The sequence below is a fragment of the Pteropus vampyrus genome, unplaced genomic scaffold, assembly GCF_000151845.1.
Source record: "Pteropus vampyrus isolate Shadow unplaced genomic scaffold, Pvam_2.0 Scaffold276, whole genome shotgun sequence".
Lineage (NCBI taxonomy): Eukaryota > Metazoa > Chordata > Mammalia > Chiroptera > Pteropodidae > Pteropus > Pteropus vampyrus.
Genome location: NW_011889057.1, coordinates 847,096 through 856,947, shown reverse-complemented (window position 1 = coordinate 856,947; position 9,852 = coordinate 847,096). Strand labels below are relative to the sequence as shown.

The following is a 9,852-nucleotide window of genomic DNA, read 5'->3' as shown; positions in this document are numbered from 1 at the left end:
CCTATGCCAGTTAAGACCACATTCAGTTCATTTTGCATTATTTATTAACATAAGACAGAAATAGTACAGAAAATGAAGTCCTCCAACCTGTGTTTGCCAAGGGTCTTTATCTTTTCTCCTTGCACTACTTCTCTATAAAGCAGACAAAAATGCTAGAAAGTCAGATGATGCCATAACCGCTTCTATTTGGCAAGGTGCCAAAAGAGAGCAATAGCTAGAGGAAAGGAAGAGGAGAAAATCAGATAAACCACATTTCTGAAATCAACTTCTGTGGTAGTGATGAAAGACACAAGAAGGCATCTGTGATGTGGCCCTTCCCCAAACAGTCTTATAACTAAACACTTAGAAATGTATTCCTTTCTGGTCTCCATTTTTTCATGCCTAGAGAGATCCTTTATGTATGTAAAATGGGGAAAATATCAGCAAACTCCTATGTTGGGAAGACTAAAGGAAGTCTAACAAACACTTATATACATACTACTTACTTTGTGCCAAGCCCACTGTTTTACAAATATTAAGACATCTAATCCTCCCCAGAGCCCTTTGAGGTATTACTATCCAGATTTTACAGATGGGGTAACTGAGGCACAGAGAGATAACTAAACTTGCTGGATGTTACCAGCAAATACCTGCAGACCTGGATTTAAATATAAGCGGCCAAGTCTGAGCTCACACTCTTTGGGCCCCTACGCACCTTTCTCAGATGATTTAGCCCCTCATGCAGTACTGCTTCATGAAGGCCTCCAGGAATGGTTGCTAACACCTTCCTCATCATCCTTATTTCTATTACACAGCTCATTCTAGTCTTCTGAAAAGCTTTCCCCAACTAACGAACGTTTCTTACTGCCGATAAAGTTCACTTATGCCGCACCCTTCTGACCTTGAACGGGTTTTCTATTATTATTCACTGCGTCCATGATCAGGTAGCCTCAGCCTCCAGTAGGAGATGCGCCGCCAGGGCATTTACTGATTCAGCGGGTGAAGGTGGGCCTGGCCAGGCTGGCACAGAGGAGACCTTTGATAAACGTCTAGGATAATGAGCTGTCCAATGCTGGGCAGCGGTGTCTCAGAGCGAAGGGCTGGAGAGCCTAGCTCTCTGTTCCAAGAAGATCTGTGAAGACCAGACACGGTAGCTGGCCGATGCGGCCGCAGTAAGAAGAAACTTCAGCTAGGAGAAACTGGAGCAGGTACCCGGCTTAATTCCAAACTAAAAATTTACTTCGACTACCAGCTCATTTCAAAAAATTTAAAAATCCTCAGAGTTACTGTTCCAAGTCACGCACCAACTTAATAGCCTCTGTTCTCTCTCTACCAAACCATAAGTGGAAGCTAAAGAGACCACACCACTCTCCCCAGGGCAGTGTTTCCTACTGTCTGACCTCCAACCGACTTGCTGCAGCTGCAGCTTCAGCCTTTCCCCGCCCACAATGAAATGAGGAACTTAGGTCTAAACAAGACACACATCCTGAGAGGCCCTGCGCGGTTTTAGGGTCAGGGGTGGGGACTGTAAATTGCTCATTGCCTTTCAGTTCCGGGACAAGAATCGCGCCTGAAATAGCCGGAGTCACTAAGCGCAGCCACCGGCCGGAAGCCACTGTCCCGTCATCCTCCTCGAGCTAGAGAGCGGCGTTTCCCATGAGCCCGCGGGAGCGAGGAGACTACAACTCCCGGCGTGCTCCGAGGCAGTCGGAATTAACCCTTCGGGGCCCGCAGCCGCCCTGCGCCCCGCCTCCCTTACCTGGATTCCGCAGGGTGAGTGTTGTGGAGCTGGGAAGGGACTCTCCCCTTTATTTAAGTCTGTGTGTGTGTGTGTGTGTGTGATGTACGTCTGAGAAATGACTAAAATGGGACAATATGCGGTAATGAGATTCAGAAGCTTTTTTTGCGACTGGGAGACTCAGCATCTACTCTCCAAAGCGCAGGGCCTAAATGGAATTATTTATCTCTTTCTAAGACTGTTGTATATTCTCCATTACCTCCAGAACAAAAGTAGTCAGCAACCCTTCCTTTCTCCCTAACGCCACTGACTTCGACCCTCCCCTTGCGCTCCCCAGCAAGGTTTGTAACCTGGTACCTGAGTCAGGGTTTTTATTACTCTTCTGGTTGGGGGGTGGGGAAGAGGTGGTGGTGGTGTGTACTCATGGAGCCCATAGGACCTCCCACACCCTTTTGAAGATTTTAGAATTTAGGCCCTTTGTCTACCAGAGTCTGCCCTTTCCCTTAGATGCCACTATGGAGTCCCTGCAGGTTCATCAGGAACCCTACCTTTGTCTGATTTGAATGATCACGGGCTTATGGAAAAGGGTTCTTTTCTTGGGAAGATAGGCGGTGGGTGTTAAACTGATTGTTTCCTCTCCCCTACCCCTAAAACAACACTGCACAGGAGACAATAGGCTGGGGGCATCACACTCCTTTTTCTATACTATCCTTTCTCTATATTGTGAACAGTTCCAGTTTGGGGCTGGGAGGGAGGAGGACAGGGACTATAAGTATTAGGGATTATTAGGCTATAGAGTCAACTGCCGGGGCTCCTCATCCATAGTCAGAGAGGAATGGAGGGGCTGCTTGTTTTTTTCAACTTTCACTGCTCCCAGGTCCCACTTTAACTATCCCAGTTCACAAGGCCCCTCTCCATGCCTCAGCCTTCAAGAGTCTAAAGCTGCTAGAATAAAGGGCTACTCAGAGTAGGGGGTTGAGGGCCTGAAATGCCTGGATCCCCTTCTTTGCCTCACCCCTATCTCATTGTCACTGGTAAGCATCCTGTCCTCAACCTACAGATTAACTAACTCCCCCTTTCTGGGCAATCTCTGGCTTCCGTCCCCTGCCCCTAAAGGAGCCATTGTTCTGGCTAGAGCTTGGAGCTGGGGAGACAGAAGGAAGAATACCTCAGGGCAGAAGTCCTAAACCGTAGGAGGCCAGGGGAATGAGGGCAGGCTGGCATATCCCTCCTGTATCTCACCCTCCCCATCGCCTACTGGCTCCCTGCCTCTGCCCCCGCCCCTTGACATCCCAGACTCCCTGGCTATTTAAACAGAGATGGGTGCCCCCATCGGCACACTGTCCTTTGGCCACCGGACATCATGCCTCCCAAGAAGGATGTTCCTGTGAAGAAACCAGCGGGGCCCTCTATCTCCAAGCCTGCTGCCAAGCCAGCAGCAGGGGCCCCTCTAGGCAAGACCAAGGCTGAGCTGACGGCAGCTGTCCCTTCGGCTCCTGAGAAAACCCGGGAGCCCCCTATCGATCTCTCCAAAGTGGTGGTAAGTCCCTGGAAAGTGAAGAATTTGGAGGGGTGGTACAAGGGTGGGATACAGCCTAGGGAATTAAGAGATACCTAGAAGGTAGGAATCAGTGAGCACTGGATGATATTGGGGGTTCCTCTTGGTACCTCATTTGGAACATCCAGGCTCGCGACTCTGCTATTGTCTTTGTTCTCTAACCTATAACACGTGTGTGTGTGTATGTTACACACGCACACACATACATATACACATACACATACATACTCACTCATTAACCCCCCTGCTGGAGGCAGGAACTGATATGGGGAACATCTGGGCTCTGAGGACAGTTTCAAGGTGAAGGGAGGGAGCTGCTCCCTGTTCCTGGCTGACCGTTCAACTCTAAAGGCCACATCTCTGAACCCCAGGAAGCAAGGCTGAAGAGGACAGACTTGTTAGACAATCACAGCTGGGGGCCAGGGGTAAATTTAGCCTTTGTTCAGCCCCCAGTTATGTGAGGGATGCAGGGCTCAGGGCAGTGGAGGGAGGGGAACAGGTGGCATGGGATTAACCCTGTTCCCAGGAAACCCTCCCCCTGGATAATTCCTTCTCTTGGGATTCTCCCAAGATCCAGAGCTGGGAATGGGACTGAGGTGGCTGGGCTCCCAGACTGGTCCCTTTGGGCCCCTCACCAGAAGTGGCTGGCAGTTGGGGGGAGTGCTGGAGAGGAATTCAATGAGCCCTGTCATCCCTTCTCACCTGCTCTTTTCTTCCACAGATCGAGTTTAACAAGGACCAGCTGGAGGGTGAGGAGAAACTGGTCCCCTGAGCCCACTGTCTAGTCCCAAGCCCCTAGTCAGATCCTTGTATTCCCCTAACTCCAGTCCCTACCTTGAAACTTCCCACACTAGTCCTTCGTGTCCTTTGTTTTACCTAGCTCTTGCACATAGTTTCTGAACTTCCTTTCTGTCTGGGGGTGATGAGAACCCCTGGTCAACACTGACCCCTCTTTATACTTCAGAGTTCAAGGAGGCCTTTGAGCTGTTCGACCGAGTAGGGGATGGCAAGATCATGTACAGCCAGTGTGGGGATGTGATGAGAGCCCTGGGCCAGAACCCCACTAACGCCGAGGTGCTCAAGGTTCTGGGACACCCCAAGAGTGATGGTGAGGGGACCCCTGGAACAATGGGGGTTTTCAGTTTGGTGGTGGAACCTAGGAATGTAAGGTGACAAAGGATGCTGGGGTGGGTCTCAGGACTTCAAAAACTGTCAAAACTAGGGGCAGAAAAACATCCTGAATGTTGAACGGGATGAAAGCCTCCATGGTAGGGATGGGAACTGGGTCCTAGGTGACACTACAGTGACCCCTCCCTTACCTCTCTAACCTCCAGAGCTAAAGTCCCGGCGTGTGGACTTTGAGACTTTCCTGCCCATGCTCCAGGCGGTGGCCAAGAACCGAGACCAAAGCACATATGAGGATTACCTGGAGGGGCTTCGGGTGTTTGACAAAGAAGGGAATGGCAAAGTCATGGGAGCAGAGCTCAGACATGTCCTCACCACCCTGGGTGAGGCAGGGACCAGAACTCCTGTGGGGTGGAGAGAAGAGAGTGAACCAAAAAGAAAGTTGCCAAGTAGGCAGAGCCAGGAAGGGATTACTGGCCTGTAGGTCATGGGCAGGAGACTGAGAAGGTCAGAACCATGGTGGTAGAACCTGAAGAGCTTCCTCCTGCAGAGGCTAAAGTGAGGGGGCACACAAATGCCTCCCAAAGGGAAAAGAAAAGGGGATGAGGTGGGAAATCTGACTTTCTGTTTTAGAATTGATGCTTGTGCTTTGTGATCTGGTACTTTTTCTTAACGTTCCAGAATTTAGTTTCCTTGTGTGTCAAAGCTTTCACCTAGTGTTAATGCAGGTGAAATGGAAAGCAAGATACAGAAACACATCCAAGGCACTACCATTACAAAGAGAGGATTCCTTTGGGGTTCTGGGCAACAGAGTGGTAGAAGAGGAGGTACCACCCAGAGAAGCATGACCTAGTTGGTAAGGGGGTTGAAGGCAGGGGCTAAAATGCTGTGTCTGGGGCTCAGGAGAGAAGATGACTGAAGAGGAAGTGGAGACTGTTCTTGCAGGACATGAGGACAGCAATGGCTGCATCAACTATGAAGGTGAGGGGCCAGAAGAGCAAAAGGGACAGGGAAGAGGGGAGGCAGAGGCTTGTGGTATGTTGGTTGGGGCATCCTGGGGTCTGGATCATCTGAAGTCAGATGGATTATCCAAGGGCCTGCTTCTGAAGGCCCTCTTGCCTCTCTTTGCAGCCTTCCTGAAGCACATCCTAAGCGTCTGAACACTACAGGTAGGGCCCTCCCACTCCTCTTTGAAGGACAAGTCTCTTTCCCTTCCTTCAACCAGGGTAGAAAAGCAGGGAAGTGCGTTTACATGTCCTGCTGCGCGGGAATCTGGAGTGCCTGAATTTGGCAACTTTTCATCTTTTTCCGCAGATGCAGTGGGGTCGGATACTGGACATCCCGCAGTTGGAAGCACGTTCCTGCCACTAGGAGGCCACCTATTTTGTTTCAAAATAAAGAGACGGTTCCTCCCTTGGTCTCCGACTGTTGCTTTCTTCTGAGGTGGGGGAGGGAGGGAGGGAAGAGAGGGCTCTTCTCTCTCCAATCCGGTATCTTCTGATTTTCCTGCTCGGAAGGGCGGATTCCTTGCGCCTCACCCCACCCCTTTTGCAGTTTTGTGCCTCAGGTAAGGCTCTTCTGGAGAAATAAACAGCTGGCTCCGCCCACCTCATTACTAATGTGGCAGTACATCTGCATAAACCCAAACCAGGAATCGTATTGGCTGGATCGGCTGAGAGTGACGTCAGTGGGACGTACTAAGACTAGGGTTGGGCCGAGAGCGGGAGCCATTACTGCAGAAAAAGGTCCCGCAGAGCTGAGCAGTCAAGATGGTGGGACCCGGGACCCGGGACGATGAGCGGGATTTGGGGCGAGAGGCGGGAAGCTGGGGATAGGGGGTAAGGAGAAGGTAGAGGTAGGGGGGACAGGGAACCTGAGGGCCTGGAAGTTGGAGGTGGGGTTGGAAAGTCGGGTCCTGTCCTACTGGGAAGTGAGCCCTTGCGTGGAACAGGAGTTTGTGGTTCGGAGTTTGTGGGATTAAGATGGATGCTTTGGGGATTGGAGTTCAGATGTTGACCGCTCCCCTCTTCTCTGAGCAGTGTGACTTCACCGAGGACCAGACTGCAGGTAGGTATCTGACCCCTACTGAGGTCACGCTTAGGGAGAGGGTACACCTCCTCTAGCACCTACCCCCTAACCCCAACCTGTCATCTCTTCAGCACCCCCAGGGGAATACCTCTTGGTTTCCTTTCTCCGTCCTTCTGAGCCTCCATTTTCTTTTCTCACTCTTTCTTCCCCCTCCCCTTTCACTCTAGATCTGAGACCCAAGCACTGGGTGAGTTTTAGGTGGTGTGGGTATGTGAAACAACTTGGACACCTAATGCTTGCTGTGTGTGGGGTTTGGGGAGGGTGTATGAAGCTGCCTGTGCATCTGTCTCATAATGAGTTTCTTCTGCCTTTTCTGTCCTCCTGTGACAACTCTCCCCCTCCCCCAGCTTGGAATTGTGAAGATCATACAAAGCAGTGTCCTGGTACTTTGTAAAAATAGGGACGAGAGCCTTTGCTGAGGATACTTCTTTGTAGCTGTACCCACTGAACGGGAGGGGAGGGGTAGGAAGTGGCAAGCTGGGATGACCCTAGTCCCAGGCTGCTGCTCCCATTTCCTTATAAGGACAGGACCCAGACAGGGCGGTGGCAAATTCCTGCCCTGAGTAGTGTAGCAAGGAGGCTGGACTGGCTTGCTGCAGGCGGAGGGGGTGTATAAATGGATGTTACTATTCTGGCAAGGGAGGAGGAAGGTTGTATCTTTTTGTGGGACACCTGAGTTAGGAGGAATGGATACTGAATCCCTCTCAGTGGACTTAGCTGTACAGTGGTATAAATATCTGGTATCCTCAGCATAATCAAAGTTGAATGAGCAAGGGACACCATGAGGGAGTGTTTTGGGTTAACCTCTGTTTGCCCAGTGCTGTTTATCTGACTCCTCAGAATTCAAGGAGGCCTTCCAGCTGTTTGACCGGACAGGGGATGGCAAGATCCTGTACAGCCAGTGTGGGGATGTGATGAGGGCCCTGGGCCAGAACCCTACCAATGCTGAGGTGCTCAAAGTCCTGGGGAACCCCAAGAGTGATGGTGAGTGTCCTCAAGAATAACTCTGGAAGGAGGCCCACAGTTCTTCAGCTAAGAGCTTCCTTTTATCTTCATAGGCTCCAAACTTGAGCAGGTCTTGTCTCAACGAGCAAATCCACAGATTTCTTGTGTTTTGAGTGGGAGCCGTCTGTTCAATTGTGATCCCTGTAATCCCTTCAGTTCTGAGAACTCGTGTAACTTTCCTTCTGCTTCCTTTATGGCAGAGATGAATGTGAAGGTGTTGGACTTTGAGCACTTCCTGCCCATGCTGCAGACTGTGGCCAAGAACAAAGACCAGGGCACCTATGAGGATTATGTCGAAGGCCTCAGAGTATTTGACAAGGAAGGAAATGGTACTGTCATGGGCGCTGAGATCCGTCATGTTCTTGTCACACTGGGTAAGGCTCTACCCTTGCTTCTTGATCTGGGGTGCCACCTTTTACCTCACCCATCACCCAGTTCCTAAAATACTGTTTTCCTCTGCAGGTGAAAAGATGACAGAGGAAGAAGTAGAGATGCTGGTGGCAGGGCATGAGGACAGCAATGGTTGTATCAACTATGAAGGTGAGGGTCAAACTGGGGCTCTCGTGGAGGAAGCAGCCATACAGGGCAAGTCAAGCATAGCATCTAGGGCTTTCCCTAACCCTGGGCTCCAAAAAGTGCCAGGAGGCAAGGGGCAGGGCCCAGCCCAGCCCAGGAGTGGGAGGCCAGGGGAGGTATGACTGGATAGGAAGGGACCATGTGGTGTGAAGGGTGGGAAAGGAATGGCAAGTAAAATAAATGGAATGTCTATGCCCCCACTGCCTGACCCCTTCACCCCATGTGTGTGTCTTGTCTTCACCATTAATGTCTCTTCCTTCCTGCAGCGTTTGTGAGGCATATCCTGTCGGGGTGACGGGCCCATGGGGCGGGTACGGCTCCTCCCAGCCTCCCCTTCTCTAGTTGACCTTCCCAGTGTTTTTCTTCCCAACCTTTGCTCTCTGGCCCCTGCCCTTCCCGTACTACCATCTTACTTCCTCATGGCATGTTTCTGCATGGAGCTGACTGGGGAGGGAAGGGGTTTCTCAAAGAGGAAGATGGCCTGGGAGTGTGGTACCTACCTCTTCTCCTAAAATGGGCTCTGAAGTTTTATAGGGCCCCTGCTAATGTCTGGGAAGTCTCACCAGCCTGTCCCCATCTTGCTTTAAGGTAACCCTTTGGCCCTGGAGCACTGGCAGTTGGCATAGAGGGGGTGGGTTGCCTGCCCCATTGTCCTGCTGTAGCTGACCAGTCTCTTCCCCTTCCTTCTGCTGGGTAGCTTGGAGGTACCCTAACCCAGAACTCTGCCTTCTCCTCCTGCCAATGGCTGATAGTAGCTGTAGGTGTAGTTGAGAACTTTTCTGCCTCTGCTGTGTTCTTGCTGCTCAGGGTGGGGTGGGCAACTAACAGCTGGTGGGAGGGGAGCTAGGGGCTGAGAGAACTGGTCAGGCTCAAGGTGGCTTCTCTGCAAACTGACCCCAAGGTTGGTTGCTGAGGGCACGTCCCTTATGCCACCTTTGTGGTTTGTAGTCTCCTGGCCCCTGGTGGACCCCTCCCTTTGACCCTGCTCCCTGGTTCACGCCCCCTCTCCTTTCCACAGAGCTTGTCCGCATGGTGCTGAATGGCTGAAGACATTCCCAGCGTGTCCAGAGCCCTGTGCCTTCCCCTATGTGAGACTGTATGTAGCCCCGAAGACTTCCTAGGTTCTCTCATCACAGCACTTTTCCTAGCTTATCTGTCTTGGATTGTTTGCCATCAGCATTCACCAAATAAACTTGCTCCCTGTTCCCTAAATGCAGTTCTGCTTTCCTTTCTGAGCAGGCTGAAGGGGAGGAGAGTCCAGGGTCCGTGGACCAGGGGCTAGGGAAAGTTGGGGAAGGGCTTGTTGGAGCTGTCTTTGCCTCACTGAAATGCTTACCCCATTCACTGATGCTACAAAGACCACCCCTTGGGGGATTAGGAAAGCCATAAATCCCTGTGGGACCAAAGCTGACTATCCTTGTTCCAGCTCCTCAAACTCAGCCGTTACCCTGCCAAGCACTGCAGGCCTTTTGTGGGGGCGGCCCTGAGAGTATTTACTAGAGCTAAAGCCAGGCCATATTAGCACTGCCTGAGCCTGTCTGTCACCTCAGCAGGGCTAAGGGCCAGTAATAACAGAAGTGAAATGCATGCCTTCTCCCCACCTAATAAGGCAAGAAATGAAGCTATTACATCTGAAAGGATAAACATATAAAATCTCCTGGTTGTGAAGATGTCCTTCCAAGATTAAAACAGCTATTTTTAGGACAGGTGAGAGCCTCTGCCCAGCTTCTACACCAGTACACAGTCTGGACAGCTGTGCTGCCTTTAGCCTGTTGAGAGAGGG

General features: G+C 51.2%; 2 protein-coding genes across 6 annotated transcripts; both read left to right on the top strand.

The window, feature by feature from the left end:
* Positions 1–1,630: 1,630 nt before the first annotated feature.
* On the top strand, positions 1,631–5,818 carry MYL6B (myosin light chain 6B). 3 transcript variants are annotated; one of them, XM_011375692.2, is made up of 9 exons: positions 1,633–1,752; positions 1,983–2,058; positions 3,035–3,257; positions 3,997–4,024; positions 4,240–4,383; positions 4,610–4,783; positions 5,304–5,381; positions 5,532–5,569; positions 5,715–5,818. In XM_011375692.2, exons 3-8 carry the CDS (start codon positions 3,081–3,083, stop codon positions 5,558–5,560), a joined length of 630 nt encoding a protein of 209 aa, XP_011373994.1. In that variant the 5' UTR covers positions 1,633–1,752; positions 1,983–2,058; positions 3,035–3,080; the 3' UTR covers positions 5,561–5,569; positions 5,715–5,818. The 3 variants fall into 3 exon arrangements, with proteins under 3 accessions (XP_023376576.1, XP_011373994.1, XP_023376575.1); XM_023520807.1 differs by having other exon boundaries at positions 3,014–3,257; XM_023520808.1 differs by lacking the exon at positions 1,983–2,058 and having other exon boundaries at positions 1,631–1,752.
* A 197-nt stretch (positions 5,819–6,015) lies between these two features.
* On the top strand, positions 6,016–9,281 carry MYL6 (myosin light chain 6). Of its 3 annotated transcripts, XM_011375694.2 has the most exons (7): positions 6,016–6,172; positions 6,440–6,467; positions 7,329–7,472; positions 7,694–7,867; positions 7,956–8,033; positions 8,336–8,380; positions 9,088–9,281. In XM_011375694.2, the coding sequence occupies exons 1-6, from the start codon at positions 6,170–6,172 to the stop codon at positions 8,362–8,364; spliced, it is 456 nt and encodes a 151-aa protein (XP_011373996.1). In that variant the 5' UTR covers positions 6,016–6,169; the 3' UTR covers positions 8,365–8,380; positions 9,088–9,281. The 3 variants fall into 3 exon arrangements, with proteins under 3 accessions (XP_011373996.1, XP_011373995.1, XP_023376577.1); XM_011375693.2 differs by lacking the exon at positions 8,336–8,380; XM_023520809.1 differs by lacking the exons at positions 6,016–6,172; positions 6,440–6,467 and adding an exon at positions 7,160–7,228 and having other exon boundaries at positions 7,307–7,472.
* Positions 9,282–9,852: the final 571 nt, after the last annotated feature.

What these genes read in the sequence shown, in the direction of transcription:
- MYL6B (XM_023520808.1), top strand. Translation starts at nt 3,081, where the DNA reads ATGCCTCCCAAGAAGGATGTTCCTGTGAAGAAACCAGCGGGGCCCTCT. An exon ending in TCGATCTCTCCAAAGTGGTG is followed by an intron (nt 3,258 to 3,996) that starts GTAAGTCCCTGG and finishes TTTCTTCCACAG; the next exon opens with ATCGAGTTTAACAAGGACCA. An exon ending in GGGACACCCCAAGAGTGATG is followed by an intron (nt 4,384 to 4,609) that starts GTGAGGGGACCC and finishes TCTAACCTCCAG; the next exon opens with AGCTAAAGTCCCGGCGTGTG.
- MYL6 (XM_023520809.1), top strand. Translation starts at nt 7,175, where the DNA reads ATGGATACTGAATCCCTCTCAGTGGACTTAGCTGTACAGTGGTATAAA. An exon ending in GGGGAACCCCAAGAGTGATG is followed by an intron (nt 7,473 to 7,693) that starts GTGAGTGTCCTC and finishes CCTTTATGGCAG; the next exon opens with AGATGAATGTGAAGGTGTTG. An exon ending in TCATGTTCTTGTCACACTGG is followed by an intron (nt 7,868 to 7,955) that starts GTAAGGCTCTAC and finishes TTTCCTCTGCAG; the next exon opens with GTGAAAAGATGACAGAGGAA.